A 21,956-nucleotide genomic window follows, 5' to 3' on the forward strand; every position below is an offset into this window, starting at 1 on the left:
AGGTGATGAATTTTCCCAACTGAGTTCTAAAATAGGAAATGAAGGCAGGTCTGAACATTTGAGTTCAGTGTGTAGTTTTCAATTCTGCTACAGTGCTAATTAATTGTTTCACATTTAGCTGTGCACCATAAAATAATGTCATTGTGGCATTTTTCTGGTTTTTTACTATCAATTAAACAACATATTACAGTTTATGTAATACAATACTTATTTAAAACTTTGTTTCATTAAAAGACAACACGATAAGACATTTTTTGCTTTCCCTTTCCAGGGATGTTCTTTGTGGAAAATTGGCTTGTGTTTGGCCACATAATACTACTTACAAAAGTGATGTTCGATCTGCAGTTTATTCATCTACTCAAGGACATGTATGCCTAACTATTGGGTCATCAGTGAGATCAGGTGGAAGAGATTATGCCTATGTGGCTGATGGCACTGTGTGTGGTCCACAAATGGTAACAAAACATGTTCACTTATCTTTATCTGTGCTAAATTATGTAATTATCAGACACTATATTCCATGATGACTTTCACAATCATACAAAACGGATTTGAACCTGGTGCTGCCACTTATTTCCCAAATGATACTGAAAAGATAATTAAACCAAGCCTCAGTTATCCAATCACATTGATTTTTGGGTTAATCTGTCATCAGTCCTAATGTGAGAAGATGTGTTTTTAAGCACAAGATTCCACTAACTGACAGGTGATTTTCTTTAGGTCTTTGAATTCTGATGGTTTTAAATCATAAAATTCTAATTTTGAGTTTTTAATTTTTCCTGCTTCACAAAGAAACATAATCAAGCTTTCATATTTCTTCTGCTTACGTGTATGGTCAAAATATAAGTGTTGAGAAATTTGGGAGAACCAAACAAGAAGTCTGTACTGGGAGACCACAGTTACAGTGATGTACAAGCTTATGCTCATACATACATGTAGTACTATTCATGTAGTCAAAAAATAAAGGGAGAACACAAATGGTTCAGAGGCATAGTGAGTCAGTCTGGAAGTATGAGTGCCCACATTTCAGAAAACATAAGGCAGCAGTTATAAATCAGTGTGTTTCATGTAAATGGCATTTAGTACTTACTTGCTGGATTAAAAATAAAACAAAACGTTAAAATGGTTACTCAATTAGCTAGTTCTTATATCTGAGTTCAGCAATTTTATTCCCTTGGAAACTTGCTTCTTGTGGTCGACAGCTTCTAAAATGCTCCAGTGCTCCCACTTCCTGGTATTCACACCTCAGTGTAATCCTCTTCCCTTGTGTGTGCTCTGGATACAGTGACTGGCTTCTGAGAAAGATAGTATGGCAGGGTTATGGAATGTCACTTACAAGATTAATTTTAAAAAGACAGTGGCTTCTGTTTTGCATTCTCTCTCTCTGTCTTTCTCCTGCCTTCTCAGATTGCTTGCTTTGCTGAAGCAAGGTACGTGATGGAGAAACTCATATGGAAAAGCAAATATTTTCTCCTATAGCTTTTTTTGTACCCTCTTCACAGACTTTAACAGAGCAAAAGCTTTTGATTTTCATGATGTCAATTTATCAGTTTTTCCTTTCATAGAGCATGCTTTTTGTGTCAAGTCTAAAAGCCCTTCATCTAAACATAGGTCATGAAGATATTCTCCCAGTTTTTTTCTAAAAATGTATAATTTTGTGCTTTACATTTAAGTCTTTGTTTAATTTTAAGTTTATTTTATAACGTGTGAGGTTTAGGTTGAGGTTCATTTTTTTTGTACTTTGGTCAAAAATAAATTGGGTATATTTTTGTGGGTCTATTTTTGGGTTGCCTAGATTGTTAAATTAATCTGCATGTCTGTCCATCCACCAGTATCATATTCTCTTGATTACTTTAGCAATTCAGTAAGCTTTAATAACAAGCAGAGTGATTCTCCTCATTTTATTTTTCTTTCAAAATATAGTTTTAGCTATTCTAGTTTAGCCCTGCACTTTTCCATATAGATTGTAAAATAAACTTATATGAGACAACAAAAAACTTTTCAGAAATTTAATAAGAATTGTGTTAAAGCTATAGTTTAATTTGGGAAGGACGAATATCTTTACTACATTTAATCTTCCAATCCATGAATATGCTAAGCCTCTTCAATTATTTAAGTGCTCATTGATTTCTTTCATCAGCATTTTATAATGTTCAAGATACAGGTGTTGTGCATCTTTTGTTAGACTTGTATCTCAGCACTTTATTCACTTTGGAGTAAGTAGAAGTGATATTGTGTTTTTAATTTCACCTTTCACATGTTTATAGAAATGTAATTTTTATGTGTTGAACTTGTACCCCAAACCTTGCTGCATTATTTTATTAGTTCTAGAACTTTTTTGGGGGTAGAGTCCTTAGAATTTTGTAGACAATCACTTCATTTTCAAATAAAGACAGTTTTTTTTTTCTTTTATGGTCTACACACATATATGTTTTTCCTTGCTTATTGCACTGGCTAGAGCTTCATGTACTATGTTAAATAAGAGTCTTGAGAGTGGACACCCTTGCTTTCTTCCTGATCTTAGGGGAAAACTTCCAGTCATTTACCATCAGCTGTTTTATTAGCTGTAGGTTTAAATATGACATTTAAGAAAGTTGAGAAAGTTCCCTTCTACTCCTTGTTCACTCAGATTTTTTTCATTATAAATAGGTGCTGAGTTTTGTCAAATACTTCTTCTGTGTTAATTGATATAACCATGTGATTTTTCTTTTTTGGGAATATAGTTCTATTTCATCCAGATCATCTAAAAAACAATATGTGGAAATACATTAATGGTATTTGAGAAGTCTAGATTCATAAGAAAAACTAGCGTTTGTAGAGATAGTACATTTTCCCTTATTCTGTGTTAGCTGGTGTAGCTTGATAGGAATGAGGAAGCACAAATGATTAAATTTAGGTGGAGGGGCTTCCCTGGTGGCGCAGTGGTTGAGAGTCCACCTGCCGATGCAGGGGACACGGGTTCGTGCCCCGGTCCGGGAAGATCCCGCATGCCACGGAGCGGCTGGGCCCGTGAGCCATGGCCGCTGAGCCTGCACGTCCGGGGCCTGTGCTCCGCAACGGGAGAGGCCACAACGGTGAGAGGCCCATGTACCGCAAAAAAAAAAAAAAAAAAAAAAAAAAATTAGGTGGAGAATTTTGGAAAATGTTTCAAAATTGCCAGAGACTTTGATCATGACTATCTAGGAGATTTAAGAGTGCCAAACGCCTCTGTGCAAGTTTTTTTTTTTTTAACTCTTTAAATATGATAAAATATACATTATACAAAATTTACAGCTTTAACCATTTTCAAGTTTACAATTCAGTGGCATTAAGTACATTCACTTGACCATAAATAATCTATTCCATTAGTCAATTTGTCTGAATTTATGCCGGAAACACATGGTTATCATTGGTGTAGCTTTGTAGTAAGTTTTGAAATCAGGAAGTGTGAGTCCTCCAACGTTGTTGTTTTATAACACTGTTTTGGTTATATAGAGCAGTGGTCCCCAACCTTTTTGGCACCAGGGACTGGTTTCATGGAAAACAATTTTTCCACAGATGGGGGGGTGCGGTAGGGGGATGGTTCAGGAGGTAATGCAAGCGATGGGGGGGATGGTTCAGGCGGTAATGTGAGCGATGGTTCAGGCTGTAGTTCGAGCGATGGTTCAGGCTGTAATTCAAACGATGGGGAGCAGCAGATGAAGCTTCATTAGCTCACCTGCTGCTCACCTCCTGCTGTGCAGCCCGTTTCCTAACAGGCCAGGGACCAGTACCGGTCCACAGGCTGGGGGTTGGGGACCCTTGATATAGAGTCTCTTGGGATTCTATGTGCATTTTAGGATGGGCTTTTTATTTATGAAAAAAATATGTCTTTGGAATTTTGATAGACTGCATTGAATTTATAGATGCTTTGGATAGTATTGATATCTTAACAATATTACATCTTCCAGTCCATGAACACAGGATAGCTTTCTATTTTTCTGTTGTTCTTTTTAAAAATTTTTTCAGTATTTCTTTTTAGTTTTCAGTGTATGCTCCTTGGTTAAGTTTAGTTGTCTAATAATAGTGGATGCTATTCTATACTGAATTGTTTTCTTAATTTCCCTTTTAGAATGTTCATTGTTAAAGAAATGTATTTGCTTTTTGTATGTTAATATTTTATCCTGAAGCTTTAATGAATCCTTGATTAGTTCTAACAGGCATTTTGTGTATGTGGAGCTTTTAGAGTTGACATACAAGATCACATCATCTGCAAAGAGATAATTTTACTTCTTCCTTTACAATGTGTATGCCTTTCATTTTTTTCTTGCCTCATTGCTCTGGCTAGAACTTCCAGTATTATATTGAAGAGAAAGGGCAAAAGTAGACTGGCATACGCAATGTCATTTTACTCATTGGCTCTGTGTAAATTTTCAGAAAATAATTGCAAAATGCTAATTTTCATTCTTATTTGATATATTCTTCTTTTCAATAATTTCATCATATGTTATGCTGATATATATATATATTTTTTTGCGGTACGCGGGCCTCTCACTGTTGTGGCCTCTCCCGTTGCGGAGCACAGGCTCCGGACGCGCAGGCTTAGCGGCCATGGCTCACGGGCCCAGCTGCTCCGCGGCATGTGGGATCTTCCCAGACCGGGGCACGAACCCGTGTCCCCTGCATCGGCAGGCGGACTCTCAACCACTGCGCCACCAGGGAAGCCCTATGCTGATATTTTTAAAGAAGTCAAAAGAACATAAGCTAGGAGCCTAGTTTAAAAAACAGAAAAAGGTAAATGAGGGAAAAAGTGAGTAATTTACCACTGGATTACCCACTTTGACGTAAGAAGGGTTTTGCAGTGGATCCAAATTAAGTTAAAATATTTCTCTTGCTGGATTATTCAGATCAATATTATAACAGGGATTCATGATAATTTATAATCCAAAATATTAATTTATATTTAAAACCCAAACTAAATTAATAAATTATGTTCCAGTTTCAGTTTTTGAGGGGACAAATCATTAATATTAATCTAACCAATTATTCATAACAGAACATTAACTCCCCTGATGGTGATTCTCAATTCAATTCCCAATTGTAAGTATCAAAACCAAAATTATATGACATTATTACATAAACTATGTTAAGGCAAGCACTCTCAGGGGGGGTTTCTTAAAGTTATTATTGTTTATTTTTGTATTGGAATGCCAGAATCTTTGTACCAATATCAAAGTAATACATAATAAAAAGTCTCAACAAGAGCATCTTTTGTACGTATATAGCAAATAGTTAATTCTTTCTTCACATCAAATTTGTGAATAATTATGAAGTATTGTTTGTTCTGTTTTAGTATTGTATAAATAAAACCTGCAAAGAAGTTCCTTTAATGGGGTATAATTGTAATGCCACTACAAAATGCAGAGGAAATGGGGTAAGTTACTTTTGTTTTCGTAGTTCTAAATTTCATGTTATTTTTGTGGGTATTTCAAAGTCAAAATCTATACTGTTTGGGAGAACTGAAAACCTAGGTCGCTTTTAAACAGACCCGGCCTAAGAATAGCTAACTAATATAAAGAAAATCAGCTGATTTCTAACCAATCCAAACTATTAAGTGAATTGTACTATGTGTGTACTGAATTTATTGTAAGCACTCACAACTTATGAATTGGTAACATGTTCAAATAAAAAACACTTATTATTTTCTCATGCAAATAAATGCATATTTTACTTATATTGTGAACATATTTGTTCTCCCTCATACTCTACATAATTAAAACTTATGGCTATATAATATTTTACAGAAGGTATACTTAAAAAACATATTAGAGAATTTCTGATGTTCTTATGAAGAGGTTTCTGATAGAAAATATATCCTCCTGCAAAAAATATTTTATTTCTTCTCAATTGCTTATCTGTTTTAATCTGGTAATACAGACTTGTAGTTACTTTTATATTTAATTTTTACTTCTTAAAATGTATAATTTGGGTCTCTTTGTGTTACTATTTTCCTAAAAGAAAATTAGTGTATGATTTAGTCAACATTATATGAATGATCCCAAATTAACCAAATTTATCAGTATTCAATTTTATAATTTTTAATTGATTGGTTTTAGAAGATATAAAGTGCTGCTGCATTGTCTTTAACTTTCTATGAGCTGTAAACAAAAAGGATAGCTACATTTTCATGTTTTGTCTTTTATTTTCTATACTTATAATTATTGGTCTGATCTTTTGGTTTCCTTTGTTCAATTATCTGTTTTTAAGCCTTCAGCCTTAATATTTTTTATAAAATCTCAAACCAAAGTTATAGATTATTGATACATTTTATTTAGTAATAATTAACATGCAATATTATATTAGTTTCAGGTGTATATTAGTTTCAGGAGTACAGCACAGTGATTTGATATTTTTATACATTATGAAATGAGCACGACAGTAAGACCAGGTTTTTGTACATCTTATTTTACAATACAAAGTTTTAGGAAAAAAGAAAACAACACATCCAAAATGTAGCTACTTTGACTTTGATGTTCCTGAGATATTCTATGCATTATGTTAATTTTTTCTAAAATTTATGTTACAGGGAAATTATAATCTATTTAGATTTGATATTCTAGATAAATGTTCTTTCTAACATGACATTGTCCGTCTACTTTAATGGGAGGAGTAGGGTACTGGAATACCACTTTTTTCAAAAAGTAAAGACAAATGTATGTGGGAGGTATTCATTTAGAGGAGGTCCCATGTATCAACAATGGAAAACTGTTGCCTTTCCACATTAAAAATCCCTCTGTTGTCACAGAGCTATTAAATTTTAATTCCATTCTCCCAAAACTTTGTAAGCTCTGTTGGACTGTCCTATTGCTTTCAGTCCTGCCAGAGAGAAACGTGATGCTAGTTTAATTCCTTTTACCTTGTGCCGAATGTTGTGAGATTACTTTTCTTTGTTTTCTGAGCTTAGAAATGTTGCTGACAAGTGTCTAAGGTATGTGTTTTTCATTTCATTTTTTCTACTAGGAAGTCAAATTACACATCCAGTCTGAAATAGCATGTCATTCTTCATTTAATAAAATTTAATAATATAAAATTTAATAATATTATTTATTTGGTTATTGCTTCTGCTCTAGCTGGCCATCTTTTTCTTTCATTAAGTTAGTCAAAATGCAATGATGGTAACCTCTGTTGCTTTATGTTGCTTAGATAATTGTAAATTAATTCAGGACAGGGGAAAAATTTTGGATTAGGTTTGAGATAATAAATAAACGATACTGTAGTCCTAATTTCAAAACTTTATATTAAAATATTTATCACCTGTGCACTAAATATCAAAAAACAGAGGTATTGATATGTACAATAGAAGAACACTTTATGGAATTCAAGATTATAATTCAAACTCATTTTATTGAAATCCCTTTTGATATGTAGGGAAAAGAGATTTAAAATTTCAATAATCGTTAAACACAACAATTTAGCGCTGTCAGTGTACATGAGCAGGACACAATATCTGTAGCACAATTATAGGAAATATCCATATCTTTGAATATTACATCTATTTTTTAAATGTGCCAGTCCTATATTTATACCTTCAGGTATGGGAATACGTTCATAACATAACATTAGTGATATTTGTTTGGCAAAAACCTGGGAATGAGTGTTAATGTGTGTTTGTGGGTGTGGATGTACATGTTTATCTGTGAATATACATAACACAGAATATGCTTAGCAGTGGAGAGGGACTTAATTAGTGGGTGAAGACACATTTAGTTCTGTGCATTTTAATTGTTTGAATTTTACAAAATTTTACTCAAAAATGAAAATTAACACTAAGCTATTGAAATGTAAAAGCATAACATGGAAACTGCACTGAATATAAACTGCTAGCAATTCAAACTTATCATAAAGGTTTTTTTCTATCGTTTTTAATTATTTTTGGCATCTCTGGTTTTTTTTCTTATATTGGAAAATTTTTCACATAAAAATGAAATACAAATGGTTGATCAACAGTATTAAGTTTTGAAAGAAAGGGCCAGGATAATAAATTAAAGAGGCCAAGTCAATTGATGGCAATTCTATCACGATATTTTTGTGTATAAATTAAAGGCCAGGGGCTTCCCTGGTGGCGCAGTGGTTGGGAGTCCACCTGCCGATGCAGGGGACACGGGTTCGTGCCCCGGTCCGGGAGGATCCCACATGCCGCGGAGCGGCTGTGCCCGTGGGCCATGGCCGCTGGGCCTGCGCGTCCGGAGCCTGTGCTCCACAAGGGGAGAGGCCACAACAGTGAGAGGCCCGCGTACCGCAAAAAAAAAAAAAAAAAAAAAGAAGAAAATTAAAGGCCAGGAACATACTATCAGGCAGAGTAGTGATTCTGGCATTAACTGTTAGTATACTGCCAAATTTTTCACTACTTTTTCTAACCTATTTCTCACATTATGTAGTCTTAATAAACTCAGAAAAACAGTGATTTTGTTCTTTTGAATGTATTTCTATATGACATATAAAGACTGCCATGATTTATAGTGATTATATGTTTTTCTGTTTCAGATATGTAATAATTTAGGCAATTGTCATTGCTTTCCTGGGTATAGGCCTCCAGATTGTGAATTACAAATTGGTTCACCGGGAGGAAGTATTGATGATGGAAATGATCATAAATCTGGTGAGTAGAAATTAAACTTTAAAAAAAAATAGAATGCTTTCTGAAATAATTAAAGAAATACACTGCCGAGTCAAATCTTTCATGATCTCCTGAGTAATTAATAGAGTTACCTTGAATAGTGGCTTTCATTAAATTAGTGTTAAATAATATTTGTAACGTGGTTTCCTCAGAGAAACCCAGTTTTGATCATCTCAGTTACTAAGATAGAATACGTTACTCTTAAGTTTCAATAAATGTCATAGCATGAATGCAAAACAAATTCAAATATGGACGAATGAACACTATGTAAATTGTTTGCATCCCGTGCTATTAAAAACTTTGTAGGTTATTAAAAAACAATTGTAGGATAAAGTGTTTATTCTGAATGAAATTTAGACAAAAACATATGACAAAATATAAGTATACACATTTATTAGGAAATAACAGTAAATCACATTTTGAGTGATGAAGTACAGGTTTCTACTTTCTCTTTTTTCCGTGAACAGCAAGTGGCTGTTCATTGATTCAACATCCCTTTATGATAAAAACTCTCAACAAAGTGGGTATAGAGGGGCTATACCTCAACATAGTAGAACCCATACATGGAAAACCCAAAGCTACCATCATACTCAATGGTTAAAAGCTGAAAGCTTTTCCTCTAAGAACAGGAACAAGACAAGGATGTTCACGCCCACCACTTTTATTCAACATAGTATTGGAAGTCGTAGTCACGGCAATTAAACCAAAAAAACAAATAAAAGATAATGCAAGTTGTATTTTATGGGTATTTTATTCTTACTGGACTACATGGCCCAAATCAATTCATACATGTCCATTTATAAAATTATTTTTGTGTTTGTATAATTTTGCTGGAACACCTGGACATCCATAAGCAGAAGAATTATTCTAGGCACAGACCTCATAACTTTCAAATATTAGGATCACAGTCCTAATACAAAATACAAAAGTATGCATCTCCTAGAAGATAACAGAAGAAAATCTAAGTGCCCTTAGAGAATGACATTTCAGATACAGCAGCATGAAGATGATCCATAAAAGAAAAAATTGGTAACTTGCACTTGATTAAAACGTAAAAGTTCTGTTCTGTACAGAGAGTCAGAGAATGAAAAAAACAAGCCAGAAACTGGGAGAACATCTTTGCAAAACATATATCTGATATAGGACTGGTATTCAAAATATACCAAGCACTCTTGAAACTCAACAGTATGAAAATTAACAACCCAGTTTAAAAATGAGCAATGTTAAAGTGCTTATCTGGGCTCTCTTGTAGTTCTCTGAGCATCTCTAGAACGATTACGTTGAATTCTTTGTTGAGCGATACCTAGATCTCCATTCTTTTGGGGCCAGTCATGGTAAATGTCCTGTATTCCTTTGGTGGAGACCTCTTTCCCTGATTTTTCATGATTCCTGCAGCCTTGCGTAGATGTCCATACATTTGGAGATACAGTCACCCCTTCCAGACTTTGTAAACGATTTCCTAAGGGAAGCCTTTCACCTGTGGATGGAGGCATACTTGATCGTGCTGTGACCCTGGGACAACTGGTGCAGGGCGCCAAATGCAGGAGCACCTGGTGGTACCAGGCCCAAAGGGATGTAATGTCTTTTCGGCTCAGGCCACTGAGGTCCATATTATCAACTGTGTGGTCCTTGTGAGCATTTCGTGGTCCATAGTGGCTGCAAGGACTGTTGGGCTCGAAGCAGGACCTCCAGGATCAGTAGCTAAGGACAAGGCCAGGCAGCAGTGGTGGCTGGAGATAGTGGCATGCACACACTTGGCCGTGGGGCCCAACTGCAGGTGCCCATGTGGTGGCAGAGGTCAGGTGCAGACGTGCTTGAAGCGATGGGCTGGAACCAACTATAGGCTCACTGGCCACTGCAGTGTTCCTGAGTGTCAGTGTGCTTTCCTACTGCTTCAAGCTCTACCTTGGGGTATGCATGCTGCAGGGAGACCAGTGATGGGGGGTGGTCAGGCTCGGGGTGCACACCGATGGGCTAACTACAGGTAGGCACAGTGATGCCAACTAGTGTCAGAAGGCAGAGCCTGATCTGGATCCAACAAACAGCTACAGTATGCTCCTCTCCTGTGGCTGTACTCTTAGCCCGTGGAAAGAGTGCACTGCTGTGGAGGTCAGTGATGGGGGTCTGGCTGGGGGTGTGCAGGTGCATAGCTGGGGGGCGGGGCTAGTTACAGGTGGGCATGGGTACCGGCCAATGACAGAGGCTGAGCCTGATCTGGATCTGATAACAGCTGCAGGGTCCATGGATGTCAGTGTGCTCTCCTGTGGCTGGACGCTCTCCTCACTGGCATGCACACTGCAGTAGAAGCCAGTGACAGGAATCAGGCTGGGAGCATGCCAGTGCACGGATGGAGGGGCTATCAACAAACAGGCAGCCATGGTGGTCTTGGCCAGTGACAGAAGGCAGGACCTGACTGTGCCTACAAACAGCTGTGACTGGCAGGAGAGGGGGCAAGCTGGCTGCCTATGCATTCACCTGGGGTTGCAGGTTATTTCCACTCAGTATTATATCAGAGTCTAGTCAGTATAAAAAGACCAAAAAAAAAAAAAGCTCAAAAAGCATACAGATTGAAAAGAAAATCAGTCTTTATGTATAGATAATATGATCCTATATGCAGAAAATCCTAAGGAATCCACAAAAAATTTAGTAAGGTTGAAGAATATGAGATCAATATACAAAAAGCAATTGTATTCCTATAAACTAAGAGGAGACAATCCAACAATGACATTAAGAAACCAATTTTATTCACCACAGCATAAAAAGTAAAATACCTAGAAATAAATTTAGTGAAAAATTACATGATTTGTACACTGAAAATTTCAAACCATTGCTGATGTAAATTATAGAAAATTTATATAAATGGAGAGACAATGATGTTCATAGATTGGAAGACTATTGTTAAATGGACGGTTCTCTGCAAATTTATCTATACATTCAAGAAAATCCCTGTAAAAATCATCCAGCTGGTTCGTTTGCAGAAAGTGACAAGCTGGCTATAAGCTTTATATAGAATTTCAAAGGACCTAGAGTTGTCCAAATAACTTTGAAAAGAGTGATGTTGAAGAAAGTATACCACCCAATTTCAAAACTTTCTATAAAGCTACAATAATCAACACAGTGTAGCACTGATATTAACATAGACGTGTAGATCAATGGAACAGAATAAAGAACTGGAAATAGACCCACAGATACATGGAAAACTGATTTTCCGTAAAAGTGCAAAGCAACTCAGTGAATAAAGGGTAGTCTTTTCAACAAAAGGTGCTGGAACCATTACATACCCACATGTAAAAAAAAATAAAATAAAATAAAGGAATTTTGTACATGATCTGAAATCATATACAAAAATTCACTCAAAGTGGATCACAGATCAAAATGTGAAGCCTAGAGCTTCCCTGGGAGGTGCAGTGGTTGAGAGTCCGCCTGCTGATTCAGGGGACTCGGGTTCGTGCCCCGGTCCGGGAAGATCCCACATGCCGCGGAGTGGCTGGGCCCGTGAGCCATGGCCGCTGAGCCTGCGCGTTCAGAGCCTGTGCTGCGCAATGGGAGAGGCCACAACAGTGAGAGGCCCGCGTACCGCAAAAAAAAAAAAAAAAAAACAAGTGAAGCCTAAATGTATAAAACTTCAAGAAGAAAGTACATGAGAAAACCTTAGTGACTTTGGATTAAATAAGGATTTTTTTTTACATATGACACCAAAAGCACAATCCAAGGAGAAAAGGTGAAAACTTGGACATCATCAAAATTAAAAGCTTTTGCTCTTCAAAAGTCACTGTTAGGTGTATACCTAATAAAGTATTTATATTCAGAATATGTACAGATTTTATATTCAGAATATATAATCTTTGATACTTAATAATGAAAAACCAACAGCCTTCTAAAAATGGGCAAAACACTTAAACAGACACTTTACCAAAGAAGATATATGGATTGGCAAATAAGCACAAGTAAAGATGCCCAACATCATTGTTCATCAAGGAAATGCAAATTAAAGTCACAATTAGACACCATAACATTCCTTTAAATTTCATTTAAATTTAAAGGACTAACCACATGAAGTTTTGCCAATATGTGAGGATAGTGTCTCATACACTACTGTTGAAGTGTAAAATTGTACAGTTTCAGCTTCTTAAAATGGTAAACTTTTACCTACCATGTAATCTAGTCACTTTACTATTTTATTTACCCAAGAGAATAGAATGCCTTCTCCCATACCAAACTTTGTATACAAATGTTCATAACAGCTTTAGATGTAATAGATAAAAGTTGGAAACAACCCAAATACAAATCAACAGGTGATGGATCAAGGACGTGTGGTATATCCAAACAATAGTATATATTGAACAGTAAAAAGGAACAAGCTATTGTTAAAAGTACCAACATGGATGGATGTCAACATTTACGCTGTGTGAAAGAAGCAAGACTAAAATGAATACAGACTGTCTGACTCTGTATTAAATTGTAGAACACACAAACTAATTGATAGGGAGAGAATGCAGATCAAATCAGTGGTTGCTTGTTTGGGGGAGTGGCATCACGGCAGCACCATATATAGGCAAGTAGAAACTTTTGTGGATGATGGATATATTCACGACAGTTGAGCCTGGGAGTACGTGGATTTGAACTGCACGGATCCACTCATACACAGATTTTTTTCGATAAATACTACAGTACTACAGCATCTGAGGTTGATTGAATCCACGGAAGGGCAACTGCGAATATGGTGGAACCTGGGCTAAGAAGGGACCTAGAATATGCAGGACCAACGCTAAAGTTAAACATGGATTTAGACTGCTCAGAGTGGATTCCCCTGACCCCTGCATTGTTTAAGGGTCAACTGTCTTTTGACTGATGTGGTGGTTTTATAGATATATACATATAATAAAACCTGTAAAATTGTACATCTCAAATAGGTGCATGTATTATGTGTCTAAAATAACTCAGTAAAGCTGTTAAAACAGCAAAATTTAAATGACATCTAAGACAAAGTCACATTATTTTGTTGTCCAATAGTCACACTATTTTGTTGTCAAATCTTTGAGCTGTAAAATTACGGCATGCATGCATTTCTGTTATTATGTTATAGTTCAGTAAAAAATTTACTAAATAAATAATAATGGAAGAGATCAATACACATGTAACCTTTGGAGAGGAATGATGATTAGAAAATGTCCGGAGGATGCTTTGGGGAGTCTAACAGGGTATGTTTTGAGATCTGGATGATTTTTCTAATTCTTTGTTAACATATTTATTTACTGTGTACTTTTCTGAATTGCGTAATACTTCAAGTTTTTAGGTGTAAGAAATAACGAAAGGGCATAAATATGTCGTTGAACGTCAACAAGAGGGGAAAAATACACACAACACACACTTTACGTATAGGTAGATACAGATACCAGGATAGGTATAGATATGGATTTTATTCATACGTATAAAATATAAATACTAGATGGAGAAACATGAGTCATTTCAAAATGGTTTCCTCCAAGGAGAGAAGCTATGTGACTTGGCGAGGGAGGGGGATGGCGGTTTTTCACAGTATTTTGCTAAATTTTTAACTTAAGCCCTATTAATATATCACCTTTTAAAATATGATGCCATAAATAAGCAGCACGTAATAAGCAGACCTCAAAATATGTATACAGTATCGTAATAATTAAACAAATATGCATAAAAGATGACTAGTAAATCTATGAAAAATGTACCATTGAAGTTTTGGCTATGAGCTTAAATGTCCTTTTGTTTTCTCCTATAAGAGTTTGCAAGGTATTAAACTTTCGATTAGGTATATGATTTTATATGTACACATATGATTAAAGTGAAATAAATATAAATTTATTCAAATGTTCTATGTTTCATTTCTAGTTACAGTTTTTACTAAAAAAGGCTACAATGCACATCAGAACTGGCTTATTTTGAGTTTCTACATTGTTCTGCCCTTTTTCATAATTTTCACCATTATGATCATGAAGCGAAATGAAATAAGAAAATCATGCAACAAAGAGAGTGCAGAATATGAGGGGTAAATATGATTTTACAAATAATTTATTATTTTAAATTGTGCTGGTCATTAACCAGTGTCATAAATTCATAATTGCATAACATTTGTTACATTTATTATTAAATATGTGCTATTTTAAATCTAAGGTAAATGGCATTTTAACCATTTTGTTTTCCCAGTAGTTCATTGTTAGTATATTAAGGCAAGTCAAAATTTTGACTGCTCCAAAACTGTTCTCCTGATGAATATTCCACACTGTACTAGGGACTTAATATGTCAGAGAAGAATATATTTGGTGTATCATTTTAAGTTCCTTTCTAGTTGGATCTAAATTAAGTATGAGTCTTTGTTTCCTTTGGGGAAACCTTTTTTTTCCAATTTAGAATTTGTGTTAAACATGTCACTAATAAACCCTTGAACCTCATAATATTTCTATCTCTTTAGTAGTCTCAAATACTGTTAAAAAATCTCTACAGAATTCCTTTGAAATCAGATACTGTTTCTTACACATCTGTGCAGACTATTTTCTTACATTTGTGCATCTTCTCTTCTGATGACCTAACATTTAACTCATTGAAGGTAAGAAACCCTCATATTAATCCCGAAATGTAACATCACGAATGAGGATTTCAGCTTCAAAGTTACATTTTCTTTGAAAGCTATCATTACTAGTCCATTTTATGAAGACACGCTCAATTGCACACACATTACATGCATATCGTTCAGGGAAGTGATGGATCATATTCCCTGAAAGAGGAAGTGACTTAATTGGCCTATCACGAGCCTTTACAGAGGAAAAGAGAAAAAGAGAATTCAAAGAAAGTCCTGACAGGTATTATCGTAGAGGGAACGTGAGTAAAGTACATGCTCAATACATCTTCACATCCAAAAATTTCTGCTGCACCCAGCGTTAATGACTGTTCCTTTATAAACTTTCCCACCAGGCCTGGGATGTGTACCATTCGGCCCTCCATCTTTGTTTATTCTATAAGTGTATATACTGGAGCCACTGAAAACATAATTTTCATCAGATGGAAAAAATCATCTTGTAGCCATATGTTTATTTCCATCATGCATTAGGCTGGGGCTATGGGGTTTAGGTAGGAAGATCACAGAGGTGGAACGTCGTTCTCATCACATCGATATCAAAGGCAAATACTACCAACTGATAACTTAATATCAACCTTGATTACCTGGAGGAAGTAGTGTTTGTCAGGTATTTCCGGAAAACATGAAAACACCTGTAAGATTATTTTTCTCCCTTTTTATACTAAAATCTATAAAAGGAAGCAACTAAACGTACCCCATATGTTTTTGTTTTTTGAGCAGCTCTTCACTTTTGGGTTCTATAAGATGTTCCAGAATCATCTTGTATATTCCTGGCCACAAGCCTAGAAGCAGGCATTTCTACAAGGATTCTTGGTTTCTTTTATTGGAGAACAATATTAGAAACAAATCTAGATGCTAGGTGTGCTCCTTGCTTCTTGTATTTCATTGCGTCTAGATCCTCACAATAGATGGATATATAAATTCAATATATGTGTACAACACATACATACACACACCTGTCTTTATACATCCTGCAGATAAGGCCTTTATCAGATATAAAAATTGCAAATGTTTTCTTCAGATATGTGTCATATTTTCATTCTAACCACAGTGTCTTTTGCTGAGGAAAAGTTTTTAATTTTATCATTATTTTCCTTCTTGATGCTTTTGTTGTTATATTTAAAAACTCACCACCAAACCCAAGGTCACTCAGATTTTCTCCTGTGCTTTCTTCTTGAAAATTTATAGCTTTGCATTTCACATTTAGATCTATGATCCATTTTAAGATAATTTTTTGTAAAATTTGAAGTAAATTTAGAGTAAGGTGTGAAGTATGTGATAAGGTTTGTATTTTTGCATATGTATGCCAAATGGTCCAGCACCATTTGTTGAAAGAACTATTGTATCTTCATCAAAATGCCTTTGCACCTTTGTTGAAAACCAACTGACCAATATATATGTAGGTCTAATTTTGAATGAAGGAAATAAGATGTTTTTTATTTTCATGGTCAATTTTACAGTGCAAGTCTGCTTATTTATAGGATAATGATTTTTTTTCTGTAATGTATCTTTTTCTAAGTTTCAAACATTAGAATGTGATTTTCTCTTTAATTCATATTTGCAAATAAGTTTGCCTAAAGGAAAGATGTGAGTTATCTTTTTCACATGCCACAGGTTAAGTAAATAAATAAAGGTATAAATTCCTTTAAAATCCTCTTTTACGTTGAAGTTTGTTTCTTAGAAAGCAGAATGGAAAGAAAATAATGCTTCATGAAGATTGGTTTTCTCTGCCTTCATAATGAAGTTAAACTGCATTAAAATGTATTAATATTTGGCAAGGTTTGAAAAAGACTTTTTGCTGTTGTTGCTTTTAACTCACACTAAAAATTGTGCAAGCAGAGGGCTAGACATGGGAGACTTAGTAGAAGACTAACTTTTCTTAGAGTGGACCATAACACAAACTCACAGACCACACACCTAAGAACTTCCATTTAATCACTTTCTGCAAGACCAAGAGGAAATATCATAGTTATGGTGAATACACATTTGGGTTGAAGCCAGGAATACAACACAAATTACTTCGGCTTCCAGAAGGAATATATTTCAAATATATATACCTAGATATACATACATATATATATAACCTAAATATTCATTTATAGAGAGAAGTTTTATGTATATAACTATATATATCATATATATAACTATGCATATATATATATATATATATATATATATATGCTTTCTGTCATCTTAATGGGTATGAGGTTGTAGCTTATCATGGTTTTTATTTGCATTTTCGTAATGATTAATGAGCATCTTTTCATGTGCTTATATTCCATTAGTATATCTTCTTTGGAGAAATGTCTATTCAAGTCCTTTGGCCATTTTTGAATCAGATTGTTTGGGGTTTTGTTGTTGTTGAATTTTAGGAGTTCTCTACATATTCTGTATATTCATCTCTTATCAGGTATATGATTTGCAAATTCTCCCATTTTTTGGTTGCCTTTTTATTTGTAATATTCTGGGTATATAGCCAAAATAATCAAAAGCAGTTTCTCCAAGAGCTACTTGTACACCAATGTTCATTGCACCTTTGTTCACAATAGCTAAAGATGGAAGCGACACAAGTGTCCATCAACAGATAAATGGATAAAGCAAAATGTGGTTTAAACATGCAATGGAATATTTATGATCTAGCCTTTAAAAGGCAGGAAATTCTGACACATGCTACAAGGCAGATGAATGAACCTTGAGGACATTATGTTACATGAAATAACCTAGTCACAAAAGACAAATACTGTATGAGTTCACTAACATAAGGTACCCGGAGTAGTCAAATTCCTAGAGAGAGAAAATAAAATGGTGGTTGCCAGGGTTTGGGATAGGAAGGAATGAGGAGTTATTGTTTAATGGGTATAGAGTTTCAGTTTTTCAAAATGAAGAGTTTTGGAGATGGTAGCTGGTGATGTTTGTACAACACTGAATATACTTAATAGCAATAAACTGTACACTAAAAAATAGGATGGTAAATTTTATGTTATGTGTGTTTTACCATAATAAAAATTAATCTATAACAAAAGAGGCAAGGATATACAACAGAGAAAAGACAGTCTCTTCAATAAGTGTGCTGGGGAAACTGGACAGCTATATGTAAAAGAATGAAATTAGAACACTCCCTAACACCATACACAAAAATAAACTCAAAATGCATTAAAGACCTAAATGTAAGACCGGACACTGTAAAACTCTTAGAGGAAAACATAGGAAGAACACTCTTTGACATAAATCACAGCAAGATCCTTTTTGACCCACCTCCTAGAGTAATGCAAATAAAAACAAAAATAAACAAATGGGACCTAATGTAACTTAAAAGCTTTTGCACAGCAAAGGAAACTATAAACAACATGAAAGACAACCTCAGAATGGGAGAAAATATTTGCAAACAAATCAACAGACAAAGGGTTAATCTCCAAAATATATAAACATCTCATGCAGCTCAATGTTAAAAAAAAAACAAAAACCCAATTAAAAAATGGGCAGAAGACCTAAATAGTCATTTCTCCAAAGAAGACATACAGATGGCCAAGAGGCACATGAAAAGCTGCTCAACATTACTAATTATTAGAGAAACGCAAATCAAAACTACAATGAGGTATCACCTCACACCAGTTAGGATGGGCATCATCAGAAAATCTACAAACAACAAATGCTGGAGAAGGTGTGGAGAAAAGGGAACCCTGTTGCACCGTTGGTGGGACAGCAGGGGGAAGGTGGCTCGGGAGGGCCCCATCGTCCTTGGCGGGCCCACACCCCCAAGTGTTACAGTCCGCCGGCTGTAAATTGATATGGCCACTATGGAAAACAGTATGGAGGTTCCTTAAAAAACTAAAAATACCATATGACCCAGTAATCCCACTACTGGGCATATATCCAGAGAAAACCACAATTCAAAAAGACACATGTACCCCAGTGTTCATTACAGCACTATTTACAATAGCCAAGTCATGGAAGCAACCTAAATGCCCATCAACAGAAGAATGGATAAACAAGAGGTGGTACATATATACAATGGAATAGTACTTAGCCACAAAAAGGAACGAAGTTGGTTCATTGGTAGAGAAGTGGATGGACCTAGAGACTGTCATAGAGTGAAGCAAGTCAGAAAGAAAAACAAATATTGTATATTAATGCATATATGTGGAATTCAGAAAAATGGTACAGAAGAACCGTTTGCAGGGCAGAAATAGAGACACAGATGTAGAGAACAAACGTATGGACACTAATGGGGGAAGGCAGGGGAGGGAGGGATGAATTGGGAGATTGGGATTGACATATATACACTACTATGTATAAAATAGATAACTAATAAAAACGTGCTGTAAAAAAAAAAACTAAAAAATGCACACATTTATACATATAAATACATATTCATATATAAATACATATTCATATATGAATACATACATTTAATGTTTAGCTTTTTATTTGGACTGCTTAGTTTTCTAAGAAACAAACTTACCTATAATGAATATTTCAGTTAATCTATTATAGTTGATTTTTTATTTTTTACTGTGTTCCTTTGCGTGAGTGTTTTGATCTGAGACTTAAAACAGAAATCTGGCAGTAGATACAGTTAAAGTAGGAAACCACCTGCTACTAAAGATATTGTGAATTTCTATTTTCTTTTTCTTTCACTAGTCATTCAGCCATTGTACCAGAGAGTTATGACGTGGACTATTAATGTTGCCAAGAACTTCATCATCAAGTGGGTTACATGCAGAAGAGAAGGTGTTTTGTAACCCTATGATACCACTGAATACGTTTAAAATGTCAAATTTTTTAAAATAAAGCGCACTTGGGCAGGAGGAAGTCTCCCCTATGCTTCTGGGCATACACCTGGCCACAGGTGGAGTCTGGGTCCACGGAGCCGTAGCCACATTTCCACTCCTCACCCCACTCACCCTCTCCCCACCCGCCCCACCCCCGTCCCCAGGCCAGCCCCCCAGCCCCTCCCTGCCCCGCCCCTCCGCCCGCTCTGCCCTCCCTCCCCGCGCCTCCCCGCCGTGACCTAGAGCGCAGGGCTCCACGCGCTCCCTGCACCGTTTCCAGTCAACCCAGGTGGCGAGGCCAGCTGGCCACGCAATGCTGTCTCTCTTGCTGTTCCTCTCAGGGCTGGGCCTGCTGACCTCCACGGGCCATCGTAAGTGAGGACCCTGCTGGATAGGAGGGTGGCCCGTCGTCGCAGGGTCCCTTGGCGCGGGGGGCGTCGCCCTCCTTGCTGCAGAAGCCCAGGCCGGGCTGGGGAGAGTCCGGCGTCAGGTCCGAGCCCAACCAGTTTCAGGGTCTTGGCAGGCCCGCTGGTCGGAGGGCTCTGAGCAGGACTGAGATAGTTGTCCCTCACTCCGGGACCCTGCACCGCAAGAGGGGGCGCCTGTCTTCCAGGGAGGTGGGGGGAGGAGGGAGCCTGGATGGGGTCCTGGGAGCAGCCCTTCTTCACCTACCCAGGGCTGAGGTCAACCAGCCCCGAGGGTCTGTGGACGGTGGTGGGGTAGTAACACTCCCGCTTCTAGAGGAACCTCTTCCTGGAACCCTGCGCAGTATGATTGTGTGTGTGTGAGTGCGCGTGTGTGTGTGTGCGTGCATGTGTGCGCGCGCATGCCCGCTGGGGCTCGGAAGATCCACGAGTGATGTGATAGGAGAGGACAAGTAAGAGAAGGATAAGGATGCTGCCGTGCGCTGGGGAACGGTTACACCTGTTTTGCTCACTGTAGATTCTGAAATATCACTTATACAAATTACAGTGCCACAGGTGACTGGGACAAAGGTCTCAGAAACTCCGGTCATTAAGAAATTATTCTTTGTGTTTTATGGGTATTTTGTTCTTTCTGGACTACATGGCCCAAATCAGTTCATACATATCATTTGTAAAGTTATTTTTGTGTTTATATTTATTTTGTTAAATAGCCATTTTGTCTGAATAAGAGCAAATGTTTTAATATTTTATTTTTTTCATTATGTCACAATCAATACATAAACATTGTAATGTACATAAACATACATACACAAATATTTTTAAATTACAGACTCAGGAAAAAAAAATAATTGACCAAGTTTCTATTTCACAAAAAGTCTTCTGGACCTTTTATCTCTAAAAAAATAGTTTTAATATTTATTCTTATATTAGTGAGATCATACTAATACATTCAATTCTTGTGATAACTGTTCTATAAAGCCCCAAACGCTGAATTAGCTATTGCGGAATCAACATTTCAAGGGGAAATAGGTACGTATCTCGTAGAGATTGCGATCTTAAATCCTGCAAACATCTCATCCTGGAAGATTCTATTTTCCCTAATTTACAAAGTGAAAAGTGACTTGCCTGGGGCCATGTCAGCAATAGGTACCATAGCTGAGATTCCAACACCCTGCAACTGTCCTCAGAACCCAAGCTTCTTCAATACAGTGCCAACTCCATCTTCTGGTCATCTCTGCAGCAGAGCTGCAATAAGAAGGCAGAGTATATCAGCTGTTCAGCCTCAGCTGGGAGTGTGAGCCTTGTTACAAATGAATTTTTGGCCATTTGTTCGTAAACTCAAATGATCCAAAAAGAGCTACAAATATTGATTTAGGGGCTAACAAATAAATCTGAGCAAATAGGCAAATTTGCAGATATGGAATAATTGAATAATGATGATTGACTATATTTTGTAACATAATTTAAAAATAAATATAAACTCAATAAGATTTGAAAGGTAATATATACACCAG

General features: G+C 36.3%; 1 protein-coding gene across 1 annotated transcript in view; it reads left to right on the plus strand.

The window, feature by feature from the left end:
- LOC113628893 (disintegrin and metalloproteinase domain-containing protein 18-like) overlaps positions 1-20,028 on the plus strand; it is a 78,910-nt gene extending 58,882 nt beyond the window's left edge. Inside the window, exons 16-20 of the mRNA XM_027122890.1 lie at positions 272-455; positions 5,312-5,392; positions 8,503-8,617; positions 14,501-14,657; positions 19,887-20,028. Of these exons, the coding sequence (XP_026978691.1) occupies positions 272-455; positions 5,312-5,392; positions 8,503-8,617; positions 14,501-14,657; positions 19,887-19,929 (580 nt within the window). The 3' untranslated portion in view covers positions 19,930-20,028. The remainder of the gene's footprint in view (positions 1-271; positions 456-5,311; positions 5,393-8,502; positions 8,618-14,500; positions 14,658-19,886) is intronic.
- Positions 20,029-21,956: the final 1,928 nt, after the last annotated feature.

This window comes from Aethalodelphis obliquidens, unplaced genomic scaffold, assembly GCF_003676395.1.
Source record: "Aethalodelphis obliquidens isolate GAN/ISIS:26980383/991018 unplaced genomic scaffold, ASM367639v1 scaffold25, whole genome shotgun sequence".
NCBI lineage: Eukaryota > Metazoa > Chordata > Mammalia > Artiodactyla > Delphinidae > Aethalodelphis > Aethalodelphis obliquidens.